Source organism: Rhinoderma darwinii, chromosome 4 (genome assembly GCF_050947455.1).
Source record: "Rhinoderma darwinii isolate aRhiDar2 chromosome 4, aRhiDar2.hap1, whole genome shotgun sequence".
NCBI classification, from domain to species: domain Eukaryota; kingdom Metazoa; phylum Chordata; class Amphibia; order Anura; family Rhinodermatidae; genus Rhinoderma; species Rhinoderma darwinii.
Window position 1 is genome coordinate 353,654,646 of NC_134690.1, and position 19,350 is coordinate 353,673,995.

Genomic DNA, 19,350 nt, shown 5'->3' on the forward strand with positions numbered 1-19,350 from the left:
TAAAGAACAATGGAAAATTGCTGTTTTCTGTGAATCCTGACTTTAAAAAAATGTGATCAGAGTCGCATCGCATCTACTCCAAAATGGTACCAATAAAAACTACCAAGTCGTCCCGCAAAAAAAAAAAATCCTCATACAACTGCATCGGCGGAACAATAAAAAAGTTATAGCTCTTCAAATATGGAGACACAAAAACAAATTTTGAAAAAAAAAAAGTGTTTTTACTGTGTAAAAGTAGTAAAACATACAAAATCTATACAAATTTGGTATCGTTGTAATCGTAACAACCCGCTGAATAAAGTTATTGTGCTATTTATACCACACAGTAAACGGCGTAGATTTGGGACGCGAAAAAGGGTGGCGAAATTTCTGGGTTTTTTTCTATTCCCCTCCCCCCAAAAAAAAGTTAATAAAAGTTAATCAATAAATAATATGTACCTCAAAATAGTGGTATGAAAAAATACAACTTGTCCCGCAAAAAATTAGACCTTATACAGTTATGTCGACGCAAAAATAAAAAAAGTTATAGCTCTTGGAATGCGACGATGGAAAAAACGTAAAAAATACCTTGGTCGTTGAGGTTTAAAATAGGCTGGTCATTAAGGGGTTAAGTAATTCATATTTTTTTTTTTTTTTTTTTTTTTTTGCATCAGTGTTTATTTTCTTTTATTGGTCATTCTAGGAGGGCTTTAAGAGGAGGCAAAAAGAGAAGAAAAAGCGAATGAAGGTGAGCTGTGTATTTGAACTTGCTTTACATTTTCAGCCATATCAGTAATTGATGTATAGAGTGGGTGGAATTGCAGTATGTTAATGACTTTGTTCAGCACTCGCATCTTATGTTGGACCTCTTGCCACTCGATCAGTTTACGCCCCACCACTCTATGGAGGTACTGCGCAGGAAGGCATTAGCTGCTTGCTTCTTCCTTCACGTAGTCATGGCAACTTGTGACGTTTGAGGGTTGTCCTTATTACAGAGAAGATGTGATCTGTGTCTTCTGCCACTTGATCTCTGCAACAATGTAGACACAGAAGATGCAGATCGTTTTTAATTTTTACAGTAGTGTAAATAAAAAAACTTCCCATGCAAAACTTTTTGAAAGAGCCATGTCACAATGCATGTACAAATGTATCTTGCTAGCGGAATACAGGACTCGTATGAATCAGAATTTACGTTGTCACAAACCCACTAAAGTCAACATCTACAGTAAACGACCACAATTCCGTTTCTTCCCCTGAGGTTGTAGTGTACACTACGCTGCAAATCCTGAACGTTTCCTAATTTTTTTTTTTTTAGAGGGAACAGAGGCCATCTTTTGCTCCCACTGGGCAGTTTGCTCCACAGGCGCTGGGGCGGAGAGATATGTCCACCCCCAACACCGTCGTCAACCCAAGACAAACTGCCTATGAAATGAGAATGCAGGGTTCTGTAAGTAGCCGGCTCATTTAGTTGATTTTCGGTACAGCTGATGTGATTCAAGGGGGAACAATTATAGAGCAATTTTGTTCCCTTTGTTTTTCCCGTCCCTATAATACATTTTTGCCATTAGTTGTTGTAAGTTACACCAAGCCCTCTAACAAAGTGTCAAAAACTTCAGGTCCAAGGCGGTAGTAACTTTTAAAGAATAGCAAGTTCTGATATTAAGTTATTTCAAGCGAATGTTTGAAAAACTTCTAATGCACAAAGGTTAGTGTCTTATCTACATAAAAGAATATAACTCTGCAAAAGTATTTATTGTAATGAGAATGGAAAATTTACTACTACATTGAGTTGCAGATTAATTTAAATGGTATTGTCCACCTTCACCATTTTCTAATTTCTCCTATGCATCTAAAAGCAATATTAACACAACTTGGCAAATAGCCATTAAAGAGGCTCTGTCACCACATTATAAGTGCCCTATCTCCTACATAATCTGATCGGCGCTATAATGTAGAGAACAGCTGTGGTTTTTATTTAGAAAAACTATCATTTTTGAGCAAGTTATAAACCATTTTAGATTTATGCTAATTGTTTCTTAATGACCAACTGGGCGTGGTTTCGCTTTGGTCGGCGTCATACAATCCTCTGTACAACGCCCACTTGGTCAAAAGTAAAAAACATGCCCAGTTGGTCATTAAGAAACTCATTAGCATAAATCTAAAATTGCTCATAACTTGCTCAAAAATGATGATTTTTCAAAATAAAAACCACTGTTCTCTACATTACAGCGCCGATCACATTATGTAGGAGATAGGGCGCTTATAATGTGGTGACAGAGCCTCTTTAAAGGGTAAGTAAACGTTCAAAAAAATTCTGACCTGTCTGAAGCTTTGGTGGGGGTCCGAGCACTGACAACTTTTTCAAGACCATTTTATTTTAGTTGTACTGGGACAATGGTTAAACAAATAATAATTTGCATAGGTATACATATCCTTCAAGAATTGTGAGAATTTAGCTTATACTTGTCAGATTTTTTACGCCTTCCATCATTGAGCTGAGGGTAAGGCAAAATATTTCAAAACTGTTAAAGAAAGAGATGAGCTATTGTATAAGCCAATATGTATATGGTATAATAAAGAGAACCTTTCACCTCCCCATACATGTGCAGCATGTAATGGGGAGGGCTGCGCAAATCCTGGGGCCTTTTACATTTTTTTTTCTACCTCCCTCTGTTATTTAGATATCAGTGCTGTTCTATTTGGCGCCCGATATTTAAATAACCCCCTGAACAGTCAACGGGGCGTGTTACTATGGCTGTGACACTGTCCAATCAGGTATGGACAGTGTCACAGCATGTGTGCGATTGCAGTCTTGACACCCGAACAGGCAAGGGGGTGCGTCACTGCTATGGAGGGGGGAGCGCGCATGCGTGCGCTCATCTCTTCAGCTCTTGCGAGAGATCAGTCTTGTATTGTCTGCCGAACTGGCAAGGGGGCGTGTCTATGCTACGGACAGAGTAATCTCTCCCTAGCTCTTACACTGTCCGTAGCAGTGACACGCCCCCTTGCCAGTTTGTCAGGCAAAGTACAAGACTGATCTCTCACAAGAGCTCAATAGATGAGAGCGTGCATGCTCGCTCTCCTCTCCATAGCTCTGTCCGTAGCAGTGACACACCCCCTTGCCTGTTCGGATGAAAAGACTGCAATCGCACACTCTTTCATGCTGTGGCACTGTCAATATCTGATTGGACAGTGTCACAGCTCTATGGCTCGCCCCCTTGACTGTACACCCCCCCCCCCCTCTCATGGCTGTTCAGGGGGTTATTTAAATATTGGGCGCCAAATATAACGGCACCAATATCTAAAAAACGGTGGGAGGTAGAAAAAAAATGTAAAGTGCCCCAGGGTTTGTGCAACCCTCCCCATTACATGCTGCACATGTATGGGGGAGGTGAAAGGTTCTCTCTAAGGCTTGTTTATGTGGACAGGAGACGCTGTGCCCTTGGCATTTGTTTAATTTCTGCATGTTCTCCTCCTTTAGAATTCGGGAGACACTCAGTCTCCTGCCGGAACAAAGAGAAAAGCGGGTGACAGTGACAGTGAGCCTGAGCCAGAAGATAATATCAGGTGAAGTCATATATTATTTTTTTTTTATGTATCACTTTGTTAGCAAATTGCTGATTTTGAGTAGAGCCTAATGAATGCCATTTAGCTTATGGCAGCAGTGCCTTTGGATAATTTTCTATGATCTCTTTATCCAGCAGTAATTAATATGGAGAGTAACAATATTCAGTAAATTCCAGAGAGATGAGTAAGCTAAAGCTGTTAAATCCAAGTATCTAGATTAGTATGCACACTGGCTTTCTTTCTTCATGCCACTTTTCCCTTTGAGACCGGGCGATGCATTGGCTAGACTTTGAATGATTTTGATTTGATTATGTGATGTGAATACTAGTGTTATTTCTGATAAATATTAACCCTAAAATGTAGTTGCTGTGTGTCACATTAGCAGATTTCAATGGGGCATCTATTTAGCATTCCAGTTGTGCTACTTTGATCTGCAGGCTGTAAAATTGTACTTCACAATAATTGTGCAGGTGTCCCATTCACACCGAGCACGTGGCTTCTGTGGACATTTTTGGTTTTATTTGGCCGGTTATTTTTCCTTTTGATGGGAATGGAAGGTAAAGTAAATGTGTGGATGCATTAGTACTGTTTTCCTTTTAACTGGCACGCTGCTTGTGTTTGAGATGTTCTATTTGACAATAAATTGTACAGGAAAAAGGCCTTTAAAACCCATGTTCATAAGATTTGTTCGTTTTTTTTTTGTTTTTTGTTTTTTTTTTACTTGGCTTGTTTGGTGTGTAACGCCTTCTGCATAAAGATGACCTCTAAAATGGTGGTAGGCCTCCATTGTGTTTTGGGCTGCTTTGTGTCTGGGCATGCGGTTTTTCTGTAACCCGTTTATTCTCTCAAAACTGTCTGCAGTGGACAAGTTAACCTAATACCCAGCCGTAAATTCAATCCCCCAGCTTAGGATACGGATAAATTGGATCATTGTGGTTGCTGCAAGACTGTTTCTGGAGCCAGCAAATAGTCCTACAGATTCTAGGCAATATCCAACTCTTGATTTTCGCTATTCGTGGATGCGTTTTTGCTCCGCAGCCAGATGTTGCTTTGTTCTATGGATTTTATGAAACCCTATTCACAAAGTGCGGATGCAGATCACAATATATTAACTAGTGGATGGTGGTCGTTTTTGTTTTTTCTTTTGTTCCCATTACATAAAGTGTTAAGTGTCCAATGGTTGTCATGTTTGCAGGTTATGGGAAGACGGATGGAAGCAACGCTACTATAAAAACAAATTTGATGTTGATGCCACCGATGAGCAGTTTCGACGCAAAGTTGTGCAGTCCTACGTCGAAGGTCTCTGTTGGGTTCTCCGATACTATTACCAGGTACGCGTTCTACATTAACTACATCTGTTGTATGAGCTTGCCAGACTACTAATTGGGTTCTTATTAAAGCAGAGCAAACACTGTTTTCTTCCCAGGCTGCGAGCTTACATCAGCTCTTTGCCGCATGTCAGTAGGGTGAATAGACAAAATTGCAAAGAATTGCAATTATTTAATAAGTGCTGGCAAGCTGTCAAAGGAACAGTCAGTTGCTTGCCCTGCAATATTGTGATGTTACATGAAGTGCAATGTAATTGAAGTGATCAGTGCCTGATGAAAATCTTTTCATAATTGAAATGTTAGGCGAAAGATTAGTTACAAACATAGCGCATTTGTACAAGACTGACTAATAAGCATTTGTATGCCTGGGGAGAATAGTAGACACATAATAGATCTGGTTGAGGAAAGCTAAAGTTTACCTGCTCAGCAACGGTTGTCACACTTATCTGCTGTGTGTGTAAAGTGTTAATGTCATTTTCCATTAGGCATGCTGTGTTCTGTCATTATTGGTAGAATGATCTTTTGCAATACTCTTGTCTGTCAAGCTTTTCACGCTGAGGCCAGCAGTAATCATTTTAGATCAGAATAAGAACAAGTTGAATCTTCATGGCACGGAACTACTAGAAGTGCAATCTCACTCCCCTGTTAATTGCCCTCACTATTCACAACACATGTACTTCGTTTCCCTGCCCAGAAGCTAGGCACACAGAAGGCTTTGTCCAGGTCTACTAGGGACCCTAACATGTTTAACCCGATGGTGTCTTTGGTAATTGGTGGGTTATGTTCTTTTCCGTTATTTATAATTCATGGAACGCTTACGTTTCCTAATTTGCTAGTATGTATGCTGCTGTTGTGTTTTATGTTCTGTGACTAGTTTGTGTAAGGGTAACATTGCTTTATACTACTATGTGATACATTACTTACTTTTTTGCACTATTGTCACTGCAGTTAAAGGGCTTGTCCCATCAGGACAGTACTTCTCTAAATGCAGACACCCTGGCAATTGGCTGATCGCTTTGGGCCTGGAAGCTAAACCTCTCTGATCAGCTGTTATTGCCAGGGGAAGCTATGGTGGCCGCTGCAGGTGATATTACAGGACTCCTTTCAAATGGTCGTGCCAAGTCCTCCAGAACAGGGACCACATTTTTTTTTTTTATTTTTTTTTTGCAGTGGCGCTGCCAGATTTAGCGGGTGCTGAGCTGGGGTTCGCTCTCTTACAGAAATTTGACCTTAAATGGGCGTACGGGCAGTGGTTGTTCTGGCAGTTCAATCCCGTTTAAAGATCCCTTACGTATGCTCACTAAGCAACCACTGCCTTTGCTATTGCGGTTGCAGCGTAAATTAAATTGCAGTTCTGAGTGAATAAATCATCGAAGAACGTCCTTTATTGTAATTAGCAATAGGTGTGAAGACCTTGTCTTTCACTCATAACATGATAGAATTAACTAGGAGTTAATGTGAGTGACAAAATTTGATATCTTATTCTATTTCTCTGGTTAGGGGAATAGGAACCCTTGATCTGTCCTTATTATGATGCACTTGCTAGAATGTTATCCCCACCTTCCCCAAGAAAGCACTTCTCCGCTGTGCTGAACGGTGCATCAAAAATGAAGTTGTTCACCACAAAATGTGCAACGTTTATTGAAAGCGTATTAACAATTATATTAAGATTGTGCAGTCTGCATTGTTAATCTTCTTTTTATGTTTTCTTCTTTGAACCAGGGCTGTGCTTCTTGGAAATGGTTCTTCCCGTTTCACTATGCTCCTTTTGCTTCTGACTTTGAAAACATTTCTGAGCTTTTTCAAGAGTTTGAGAAGAGCACCAAACCTGTAAGTGACCTGAAAATAAACGTTTGTAGTCTAGTTATCTGTGAGAGCGCTGCCTTTTTTTTTTTTTTTTTTTTTTTTTTTTTTCTATAAGCTCCACAAAGTTTGGGTTTCATTTTGATGTCCATCGCTTTAAGACCCCATGCACGCAATCGTGGTTTTCACTGACCTGTGTGGGGGCAGTGGGATCAAGCCGCAAAACTCAGAGCAGGTTCTATTCCTGTCAGTCTGCAGCTTAGTCTCACCCATTCAAATGCATAGCGCCGTGAAAACCACGGACGGCACACGGATGCCATCCGTATGCTGTCCATGTTTTGCGGATCCTTTTACGGACCACAAAATACAAATGGTGCCCATGTGGCCTAAAGCTCTTCCTGACTTTTCTGTTGCAAAGGGAATGTAGTATTGCATGCCTGTCATTCAAATTAATGGCCGATGGCAATCGTAAATTTCTTATTCGGCAGTTCCACTGAAAACCATAGACTAGGCTAGTATATTTTTCAGACTACAAGGGCTTGTCCACACGTAACGGAATTGCTGCGTATCTTCCGGCCAGAATTGCGGACAGACCATACGCAGCAGAAGACAGTAACCGCAAAGTGGGTGAGATTTAACAAATCTCATCCACACGCAGTGTAAAATTTCCAACCAGAGATTCGCCTGCGGTGCGTATTTTTCATACCACAGCATGTCAATTCCTGCTGCGGAAAATGGACTCAAGTCCGCGCCATTTTCTGCAGGAAATGGTGTGGTTTTTCCGCAGCGGAATGTCTGTTAGTTTTAACAGAAATGCTGCAAAAATAGTAGACTACAGTAAAAACGACGTAACTCTTGCACAATAGAGACCAACTGAAACCATTGGCACTGGATCCGTCACCATTGAAATCAATGGTGATTGAGAGGGAAACCTATAGTTTCAGTTTGTGTCAGTTAGGGCTCAGTCGGAACGGAGCCCTGATGCAGAGGTGAACATAGCCTTTGTAAATTACAAAGGATCTATGAGATACTAATTATCATAAGTTAGTGTCCATTTAAGACTGGGTAGAAATACTATAATGGGTTAAAATGTGTCCCCAGATGTTGTGTTTGTCATTCTTTTAATGCACCATATTTTTATATTCTTGTCCTTTAGTTCAATCCACTTGAACAGCTGATGGGAGTATTTCCGGCTGCTAGTGGTAACTTCCTACCGGTTTCATGGAGACGACTCATGTCCGATCCAGTAAGTTGGTTTTGTTTTTGTGATTTAGGGCTGAGATTTTCATGCATGCCTATAATCCGCTACTGATTGTTTAGTAAAACCCCCATTCGCCTGTATTGCACAGCATTCTCATTGATTTTAATGTGATGGATCAGCCCTCCATGAAGCTCACTTATGAGGGCCATTTGTTTACGACGCTGGTATTAGACCCAGCTGCTAGAATGCTACGAATATGACGCCTATACCTGACAGTCAATGCGTCGCTGGGAAATTCCTTTAAAATGAATTTGATTTTTGTCTTTCTCTTTAAAATGGGGTAAGATTTAAAAAGGGGGGAAAAAAATAAAACAAAGTACCATATTCATAACTCTCTTTTGTTCACAGGAATCTAGTATAATTGATTTCTACCCTGATGATTTTGCACTCGATTTAAATGGAAAAAAGTTTGCCTGGCAAGGTAATTGAGAAAAATAATGAATGCTGGAACTTTAGTTTAACATTTGAACACTTTAGGAGTTGCAGGATCTGCGTTTTGTATAGTCTTTGATCTTCGTGGTGGCTTCTGATCTCCTGTTTTACTGTAGGGGCTTCACTATTTACATAGTGCAATAAGCTAAAGCAAATATTCTGTCTGACGTGCGTGCATCTATATGGAATTGCACGTAGCGGAATGCAACATTATAAATCGGTCACTTAAAACCGACCATTTCTAATACGTTTTGTGATATAATTACTTAACATAAGCTGCTGTCAGGTTGTGTTATTTTTTTTCTTCATCAACAGAATTGCTCGATATAAAAAAAAAAAAAAAAAAAGTTGACGCTTCCCCCTCAGACTTTGTGAAGTTGACCTGTATTGTTTCAGGCTCATTAGTCTCCTTACCATTCTCCTCGCCTTCTTTAGTTAATTGATTGCTTCCTTTCCCCTTCAGGTGTTGCTCTGTTGCCATTTGTTGATGAGCGCCGTCTAAGAGCTGCTTTGGAAGAGGTTTACCCTGACCTCACTCCTGATGAAAGTAAGATTATGATATTCGTCTGCGTTGTCTGTGTAATCACCAAGGTTTTTTGCATTAGCGTACTTGTCGTTTATGCTCTGCCAGGCTGCAAATGAACAAGATCTAATGGATGGCTGCTATTGATTGCCTTTAAACAAATCTGTAACCTTTTGCTTCATAGATGATTTAATTGCAGTAAATTGAATGATCCTTGATGCAAAAATGGAGCCTTAGCGGGTACAAAGTAGAATAGAGCCACCTTGCATTAAAACTTGTTAATTAAACTCTCATTTACAGGTTTCTTGTGTGACTTAAATGATCTGTTTTCGCAGGAAAGCCTTTTTATGAGTATCTGTTAAAACCACAACCACCAAACAATTAGAAAAAGTGGGAATTTTAGCAGTGTAATTAAGATTTTAAATTGCTTCATGAAAGCAGAAATCAGAAGCAGGAATGAATTAGCTTGTGTTTGGATTATACGTTAATGAACTTAATGGCAGCTGTTGAAGATACTCTCACAATGAGGAGGAATGGATTGTGCTAAGTGGTATTCTTTGCTTTCTTTGTGTTAGTGAGAAGAAATAGTCTTGGAGGTGATCATCTGTTTGTTGGGAAACACCATCCTCTAAACGACTTCATACATGAGCTATACAAGACCAACACTAAAGAGGTACACGATTGTCCAGTTATACTTGTGAATGGCCAAAACGAAGAAATATAAATCTAATGGAGTTTATTCATTTTGGTCATATTGGTCAATTCTAAACTGCCCGGAAGTTTTCGTTTTAATAATTGTATCATTGATCTAGGGAAGTACCATTCACAACAAATCTTAATGACATTTAGGCCTCAAGCACACATCCGTGGCCCTTTGTACAGCCGCCAATTACGGATCCACAAAACGCAGACCGCACGCGGATGGCTACCGTGTGCAGTCCGTAGTTTTAACAGACCAATGAATAGAATGGCCGAAACTGATCCGCGGGAATGGACAGGATTAGGACCTGTTCTATAGTTTAAGGCATGGACACATGGATCCGCAAAAAAAACTGATGTTTGCATGGCCCCGTAGAAATGAATGGGTCAGTGTGCTATCCGTTAAAACGGATAGCACACTGAAGAATATCACTGAACAGTGTTTGAGGCCTAAGGCCCCATGCACATTACCGTAAAATCTCCCGGAATTACGGACCCATTCATTTCTATGGCCAACAGACACTTTCTCGTATACTTACGGGAAGGTTTCTGGCCCGTAGAAACTTTCAGAAAAAAATAGGACATGTCCTATTTAATTTTTTATTTTTACGGTCTGTGCTCCCATACTTTATAATGGTATCATGGCCCGTAAATGGCGACAGCTGTGCCCATAATTACGGGTCATAATTACGGGCACGGTCGTGTGCATGGTGCCTTAGGCCAGATTCACATGAGCGTGTTTGGTCCGTGATATACGGTCCGCAGGTCGGCTTCATTTCCTGGACTGAATACCCTGCAGGGAGCCGGGCTCCTAGCATCATATTTATCTATGACTCTAGGAGTCGCTGCCTCTCCGCGGAACTACTGTCCTGTACTGAAAACATGATTACAGTATGGGACAGTTTTCCTGCAGCGAGGTAGGAGCCATGCAGGTCAGTCCGGGAAATGCGGCCGACGTACCGGCCGTATATCATGTACCAAACGCTCGTGTGAATCCGGCGTGACATTGAATAAGCAACTGGTTAAAGTAGTGTTTATTTCAAAGTAGGGCCAGGAGGAGTACGTGTAGAGGTGTAAGATTCACTATTGTGGATGATTTGGAGTTGCTTATAGATTACTAATGTTATATTCATTCTCATTTCCGGCTAAGGCTTCATGCACACGACCGTGCTCGTAATTACGACTCGTAATTACGAGCACGGGCGGGCGCAGCCGGCCGCTTTTGCGAGCCGTGCTGTCATTATAAAGTATAGCAGCACGGCCCGTAAAATAGAACATATTCTATTTTTTTAACGGCACGGGCACCTTCTCGTGAGAAAACGAGAAGGTACCCGTGGCTAACAAAAGTCTATGAGCCCGTTATTGCGGGTCGTAATTACGACCTGCAATAACGGGTGTTTTTACGGTCGTGTGCATGAGGTCTAACTGGTATAAAATGTCAGGCTGATTAAAATGCTCCAAATTTCCTGAGGTGAGGTCAATTTTCACTAACACTGGCCAGTTTCACTCAGCCGTAGTATGGCCACATCTTGGCGTCTCTATTCTGGCCGCAGCACCTGCGGGTCTTATGAAGCAATCTTTGACTACCATTGGGTTTTATAATGATCGGAGTAAGGCTCAATGGTTCCGCTGGGTGTTGCAACCATAACACAGCTGTTTAAAATGTAGGTTTATTATTGTGGCTGTGTATAAAACTTGCCGTTTGGTCAGCAGTACGTCAATGTACAGAATACAATTTTATTTCCGTTTTTTTTTCAGCTGAAACCAGGAGTGTTTCTTAAACAGAAGTGGTGGACAGCCTCTTTCTCCAAGTGTAGATTTGTGGGGGGAGGGGGGGAGGGTCACCTTTGTAACCCCCATCCCCACCCGTAGCAGGAGTAAAGTGTTCTAAATTCCCATAGACTGTTTCCATCATTCCCCTTGGTCTCTTTAGAGAGGAACAGTGCTTGCATGGCCCAGTTTCCAGACAAGAACGGTGGGCCCTCTAGATCTCTAGAGACAAATTCCCCACCTAACCTTTTTATGGTAAAAACAAAAGTAAAGCGGGGGGGCATTTCAGGCCATTCAATGGTATTGACTTAATACATAAATTAAGGGAAGAATGCTGTAAATGGTACAGTATAAAAATCAAGTGCGATACATGCTGAAGAAATATTCAGTGCGAGGGATCAAAAGAAGGCAATGAAACTACAAAAAAATATAGCATTAGGATGAGACTAGGATCTAGGGAAGTTACCCACATTAACCCGTTCCAGCCCTGCAGCCAGTTATTATGGACCAGCACCGTACATTAACTGTGCTGTGATTGCGTGGGGCACAAGTTGTTGCTCCCTACTTGTCAGGACGCTATTGGCATTCCTGTGCCCTGCCCCCCGCTGATTATACAATACGAATAATAATTATGGCTTGTCCTCCCCTGATGTAAGCCATGCTGCAAAAAAAATATGTAGTATGGCGACGTGACCACTTCTCCCTGTAAGTGCACAGCTCGGCAATTTTATGATCAGCGCTCATTCTTTTTGTTTTTTCCAAATCTGGCTTATGTAAAAATGCGTTTTTTTATAATCTGCTGTTATTCAAATAAAAAAAAGCCTAAAATGTTAGTTTTTACACTCTACTGTTCTCTGTAGCTCACTTGTCAGCTTTGCTGTGTATAAAGGCACAGGATGAGGAGAATCATTTCGTTATTACAGGGTGGGCAAGTTAATGACAGCTCTATTGTACTGCTGGAAACCTGATAAAGCAGGATAGTAACACTATATAGTAAACAGAGGTCAGGCTCTCTATGCAATGGCCCCGGTCTCTGGAGGAGGGACTGTTCTCCATCACTTCCTGGAGAAAGTAAAAATTTTGAGAGTTCTCTCAATTGACTCCCATTAATTTCAGTTGTGTGCACGCACACTTCTGTTCTGACTACATAGGAAGGATGTGTCCAATATGGCTGGAAGTTTTTGCAAGTAAAAAAATACAGCATTTTAAAATAGACCAAATACATTATTTAGCATCTTTATACTCAGAAAATGGAAAGCCCATTTGACAAATGATGCCCTATACACTGGATAGGTAATCAGTATATGGTCGGTGTGTGTCCGACACCCGGACCCCGCACCCATCCGCCACTCTGGCTGCCTCTGGGCGCCGGACGATCTTGCCGGAAGCAGATGGCCCTGGTCAAAGAATAGGAGCAGAGCTGCAGTTCTGCCGAACGGCCGCTATGCAGTGGTCAGAGCCATCTGCTTACGGCTCCAACTACTGTATCCCGTTCCAAACATCCAGTGCACGACGTTCCAAACATCCGTTGCACGGAGGCAGCTGGAGGTGCGGGGTCCGGATGTCGGACACTCACCGATCGTATACTGATGACCTATCCGGTGGATAGGTCACCAGGTTTCAGAAAGTGGACAACCCCTTTTAAAGGAAATGTATTTAATTGCATGAGTTATATTTAAGACTCTTACGTCATGGTATTTACACGGAGTGATTATTTTTTCCTGATAATAAAAGACTGTTTGCAACTGAACCTGGAATGTATGTAGTCGACTTGCGTCTGTGACTATGCTAATCGCGTCACTGTATAATGCTGCCGTAGTCAACTCTTCACCTTCTCTGCCTGGAGATAACGGTCTTTAAATTTAGAAGGGGGGGGGGGGCGGCAAGAAAACTATTCTGTATTTAAACCTTTTTTTTTCTTTGCCTTTTATCAAAAAAATCTTTAAAAATAATGCAGATTTTCCATAAAAGCTTTGGCTTCCCTGTGTACCCAGAATTCTTGTAGTTAGGGTAAATAGTATTATATTTAGCTATTTTTTCTTTCAAGACTGGAAGCCATTATGTTCCATATAGACTGATTTTGTTTGTTTCAATTATTTCCATAGCAAACTGGAATACCACCAGAGCTCTGCCACGGAATTCAGGGTATGCTTGTAACTGATGATGGAGCAGTCATTCCCAATGAGTAAGAACCGTACACATTACTTTCTTCTTGTGCCTTCACATTATATAGGGATCGTCATTCTAATTAGATGTGTGCAAAACACATATGAACCTCATGCATGAAAACTGTTACAACCTCTTAATGACTAGTCCTGAAAACGGAGCCTTTCTGTCGTTTTAATAACATCATAGTGGGGGACAGTCTCTATTAGCCAGAGCAGAGACCTGCAAGAAAGTGTCATGTGTAATTGGTGTGGCGATGTATTCATTGGATTATCATCATGTAACAATACATTTCCCCTACAGCAGTAATAGTGTGTTTTGTGTGTGTTTTGTGTTCCATTTTATTAATCTTGTCCCTAAACTTTTTAGGACTGTGGAGTCTCCTGTGCCTGTGTTGAGAAGTTTAACACAGAATTATGCCATCAGGTATGTGAATTAAATAAGTGCTCGCATATGAGACTACCCTAAAACTGTAGGCACCCAGTTAATTTTTTTTGTTTTTTTTATTTTTAATTTAGCATCAAGTTCAAAGACCCAGAATATGAAGATGGTTATGTTTTCAAAGCTGTGGTTTTAAAAGGTGCAAAGTAAGTAACTGGGGATAGAAGTACAAATAATTTAGCAAAAAAAAAAAAAAACACTGCTTTTAATGTCAAAACTACACTTTTTTTTTATATTTTGGTTTTTCCTCCCGCTTATGTAGGAAACCCCCAATTACATTAAAACCAGGAGATTATGAGAGAACCAATAACAATGGCAGACCTTGGAGGCCACAGCTGGGTTTCAACCAAAACAGAAAATCAGCCCACTTGGATCAGTCGGCTTTTAGAACATTGGGGTAAGTGGCTTTATTATTCCATTTTAGTCTTGATGAGGTTTGTAACCACATAAATGGCAATAATATGCTTCAGTAGAAGAGAATTAGTTGGCACTGCTGGGACCAGTAGTCCTTCTGGATATTCCGTAGTTCACTGCCCACGGAGGCCTAACGGGCTGCAGTATAAGCGTAGAGAGGTGCTGGGCGTCGTAGGTAAGACCATATGTAGCACAATGCAAGTAGAGAAAAAAAATGTGAATAAGGTGAAAGACAAGTTAACGTAATGCATCTGTTATGCTTTATCTTCTGATTCTATACACGTGTTCTTGTACTGGTATATTGACTGTTATATATTTCTAGCCATGTCATGCCACAAACCAGAGGACACCCAAGAAGTGGACCATACAGCAGTGCCGCACCACCAAATGCTTACAATCCTGTAAACACATACAGAATGCCCAACCATCGCCAGTCGTTTCCTAATCTAATGCAAAGTAAGTTAATGGTTCGGTTAAAATTCTCTCTTGAATCTGTCAGCACTCATCCTTTCTGTTTTTGGTTCTACAGCTTCTATTCATCGCTAATGTAACAGACTACAAAACAAACCTCGTGTGGTCTGATCCTGAAGTTCTACTCCTTTCCAACACTCCACTAATCCTAAAAATAATAATCTTTATATAGCGCCAGCACTTTACTACTTTAGTAAAATGTAGGGGATAGATGGAAGGGAAACTGATTACAGGATAAGGACGTGGTTGTAGTCTGTTACCATGGAGACATACAGTAGAAACAAAATTATAGGACATTTTTAATGAAGATTATCTGCAAACTTGCTTTATTGAAAAATATCAGGGGAAGTGTAAGTCCTTTTATGATTTATTTTTTATTTTTTTTGTATTTTTTGTATTTTTTAATCCGCTCCTGGATTTGGCTAAAAAGAAAACAAACGTGTGAATCAAGCCTAGCATATTTCAGATGATCTGCACAAAGTAATTTTTAGGAACCTCCTCGTTGCAGCGCTAGCAAAAAACACATTAAAGAGGCTCTGTCACCAGATTCTCAAACCCCTATCTCCTATTGCATGTGATCGGCGCTGCAATGTAGATAACAGTAACGTCGTTTTTTTTTTTTTTAAAAACGTACATTTTTTGGCCAATTTATGAGCAATTTTATATATATGCAAATGAGGTTTGAAATGGACAACTGGGCGTTTTTTTTTTTCATTATGCCCAACTGGGCATGTATTGTGTTTTTAACTGGGCGTGTTTACGTGTATGACGCTGACCAATCGGTGACCAGTCAGCATCATACACTCCTCTACATTCATTTACACAGCAGCGATGTGCAGCCACATAAACAGAGATTAAATGTCCTGATAATGAATACACATGAAATCCAGCCTGGACGTCGTGTATTCAGAATCCTGACACTTCTGACTCTTTTCTTTGAGATTTCTGGCAAGGGAAACGAAATCTCGTGAGATTACAGAGGTAAACGAGATTTCGTTTCACTTGCTGGAAATCTCACAGAAAAGAGTCAGAAGTGTCAAGATTCTGAATACACTTGACGTCCAGGCTGGATGATCATGTGTGTTCATTATTAGGACACTTGATTAACGTTAATCTCTGTTTATGTGGCTGCACATCGCTGCTGTATAAATAAATGGAGATGAGTGTATGATGCTGACTGGTCACTGATTGGTCAGCGTCATACACTTAAACACGCCCAGTTAAAAACACAATACACGCCCAGTTGGACATAATGAAAAAAACACGCCCAGTTGTCCATTTCAACCCTCATTTGCATATATATATATAAAATGGCTCATAACTTGGCCAAAAAATGTACGTTTAAAAAAACAAAAACATTACTGTTATATACATTGCAGCACCGATCACATGCAATAGGGATTTGAGAATCTGGTGACAGAGCCTCTTTAAAGTCCATGTAATGCTTCTATCACTTTATATACCAGACACATTGCAAAGGTAATAGAGTATTGATTACCTTGTAATAGTCATGCTATTAGCTAAGAAGGGCAGTAGAGGGTCTGAACTAGGTAACCGACAGACCCAAGAATAAATGTGTAGTGGGCTTGGCTCGAATTTGAAATTCCGTTATTGAGTTATAGTGATGGGGTTTCATGTTAATAAATGAGAATGTTATGGTCATTGGTTGGGGTTAGAGATGCACATGCCGTTTAATGCTGACATTTGTAACCGCCATTTTAACATTTGGCTGGTGTTTTACTAAGGAAAATAATCTTGTGATTGGCAGAGGCAAGTTCTAATTTATGTACAGTACTTTGAGCAAGAGAGTAAGGTTGTTGCTTGGACCTTATGGCACATAGTGTGACCAGATGCCCTGCCAAAGCGATATGACATACCATTGAGGTCCATAGTCTACGCAATTTCACACCTCTGTAAATGGGTATATGAAAGATATCCATACATGATGACCTGACAAAGTACCACTTCTGGTTTGTGTAGTGTTGCCGATTTTCATTTTTAAACTTTGTAAACTTGCTCCACCATCTGCCGCTGGTCTATAAAGATTTTCAGTCATCCATGTCATGGCTCGTCTAGTGATGGAAAGTGGTAAGTACAGGTTTCAAAGATTTTTTTTTTTATTTTTTTTTTTATTTTTAAATCCGCTGGTGCTAGTAGCCACCACCTACATGGTTTTTGCCACTTGAGCGATTGGATTATGGTGACTTGCTCACAAAGGAATAAATGCAGAAAGAATTGAACATTGAGTGGGGAAACAAGTCTAGTTGATTTTTGACTTGCTACTGCTGAATCTATGTATTTTACAGGAGGCTAGTAGAATTGGCCAACACTAATGCATAGCATCGGTTAACCTCTAAGGAAGCCACAAAGTTCTGAGTGTGTCGGCATATTTATGTGTATGATAGGATATCTTGATGGAAATTGCATTGCTCCGGCACTGAATGACAACTAGATTGAAGAACAACTGTCTTGAAAGAATAGGCGCATAAAATGTGTGCTGTATATTTATGGGATCATAGTCTGGTACACGCTCAAAGTGACATTACTATGGAGAAGGGCAGTGCGGTCAATCAAACAGCCACCTCTTTCAAGTGCCCGTGGTGGGTGTTCCTCTCTGCTTTTCCTTGATTTGACATTGATGTGCCAATTTTCAGCTGATGAATAATTGGCTATATGCTGACAACTTGCAGGAGTCAAGTACAGTCTGCCAGCACTCTCCGTGAATGGCAGATTTAGTTTATGCAAACCGGAGTATCTGATTTGTGACTTTGTTCCATTGCACTCTGTAAACTTGTCAGTTAGCTGAGTGTGAGAGGGATTTTGATTAGCGCAATCAGTAAACATGAGGTCTCGTCTTTGATTGCCGAGCTGATTAGCTAAATACTCTTAAGTAGCTGTTTGGAGCCTTTAGTTTATAGTTTGTTGTCTGTGCTTTAGCGTCAGTATTACATGTCCCCTTTTATCTCCCTCGGCTATCTGTACTTTTTTTTTCACAAGTGCTATTTAGTGTTCATCAGATATATTCATGACTTAAGTCTAGCATATGAAATCGATGTCTGTAAGAGATTGCAGTATTAATGGTAATATGCACTTGTAAATATTTAGGAGCCTTTAAACATACAGCATTTATTGTCTGTTAAGCCCATATTGCATCAGAATTGTTTTAACTGCCTGTGGTTTGTTTTTTATGTAAGTAAAGCTTATTCCTTAAAGCAAGTTTATAATAATTATATTTCACCTTGGTTTTCAAGATCTCTGGTTGCTGACTGTATGTGAATATTTATTATTTGGACCGACTGAAAGCAGTCCGGTGCACGGCTCTTTTTGAGGAAATACTGCTTTCTTTCAAAAACCGTGCCACAGCTTGTCGGTGGTATTGCAGCTCAGCCCTATGCATGTCGGTGGAGCTGAGCTGCGCTGCAATTTTATACACAACCTGTGGGTGCATGTGACGCTGTTTCTGTAAGGAAGCATCCATGCTTTTCTAACCCTGGACAACCTTTTTATTTATTTTTTTTAAAAAGCCCCCTAACTTTACCTTGTCTGACAGTCGGTCGATAGGGTGGCAATCAGGAGGAGCTTTTAGTCCTTAGTGTGTGACCTGGTCATCACTGGTATATCACTTGACCTCTCTGGACTGAAATGCCACAAGGTTGTCAAGCCCTATATTGGTGGAAGTATAAAACCAGGAGCAGACAAAGTGGAGCATGTACTTTTGCAGGATAAGATGGAATGAGCAGCTATGGTGGATGTTTCGGTATCTATTACCTACTCCGCTGTCCATAGAAATACGATGTACATTCAATCCAGTTGAGCATGCATGTTAATGGGTCTCGGGAGTCCTAAAAATCTTTAGCCGGCCAATGCGCATTGGCATTTAAGAATACAACCATTGATCCAGTTAAAAACTTCTTGGGATTTGCACCCCCTTAACTAGAGTTAAAAAAAAGAAATTAAATGAAGCCTAGTGCGCTCATTTTTATGGGCCTCAGGGTATGTTCACACAGGCTACTTTCAGCCGTTTTTCGGGCCGTAAACATCTAAAAAAATTGGAAGTAGAACGTCTACATCTGCCCATTGATTTTCAATGGAAAATACGGTATTCTATTCCGACAAGGGCGTGTTTTTTTTACGCCTCCTTTTCAAAAACCGGCACGTAAAAAGACTCCCTGTAAAAAGTGCATGTCACTCCTTGAGCTGTTTTTGGAGCAGTTTTTCATTGACTCAATAGAAAAACAGCTCTAGAAACGGCCGAGTAAAACGCTAGTTTGATTAAAAAATGGCTGAAGATCAGGAGTGGTTTTCCCTTGAAAACCTCTCCGTATTTTCAGCCGTTTTTTGTTAAGCGTGTGAACATAGCCTAACACACCATTTCAGTTACTACGGCCCTTTACTTATCTGCTAATGTAGAGATATATAGCTAAAATATCTTGTTATTACAGCAGCCTCGGCACTTGTTCGAACAGTTTGTAGGAGCGTATGAAGAGGAGGGGGTC

At 40.5% G+C, this 19,350-nt stretch overlaps 1 protein-coding gene across 1 annotated transcript in view; it reads left to right on the plus strand.

Annotated features, from left to right (window-relative positions):
* Positions 1-19,350, plus strand: part of XRN2 (5'-3' exoribonuclease 2) — a 68,376-nt gene that overhangs the window by 31,888 nt on the left and 17,138 nt on the right. Inside the window, exons 14-27 of the mRNA XM_075862980.1 lie at positions 683-727; positions 1,295-1,426; positions 3,461-3,546; positions 4,742-4,877; positions 6,597-6,704; positions 7,834-7,923; positions 8,287-8,359; positions 8,834-8,917; positions 9,469-9,566; positions 13,468-13,547; positions 13,898-13,954; positions 14,047-14,115; positions 14,232-14,366; positions 14,706-14,839. Of these exons, the coding sequence (XP_075719095.1) occupies positions 683-727; positions 1,295-1,426; positions 3,461-3,546; positions 4,742-4,877; positions 6,597-6,704; positions 7,834-7,923; positions 8,287-8,359; positions 8,834-8,917; positions 9,469-9,566; positions 13,468-13,547; positions 13,898-13,954; positions 14,047-14,115; positions 14,232-14,366; positions 14,706-14,839 (1,327 nt within the window). The remainder of the gene's footprint in view (positions 1-682; positions 728-1,294; positions 1,427-3,460; positions 3,547-4,741; positions 4,878-6,596; positions 6,705-7,833; positions 7,924-8,286; positions 8,360-8,833; positions 8,918-9,468; positions 9,567-13,467; positions 13,548-13,897; positions 13,955-14,046; positions 14,116-14,231; positions 14,367-14,705; positions 14,840-19,350) is intronic.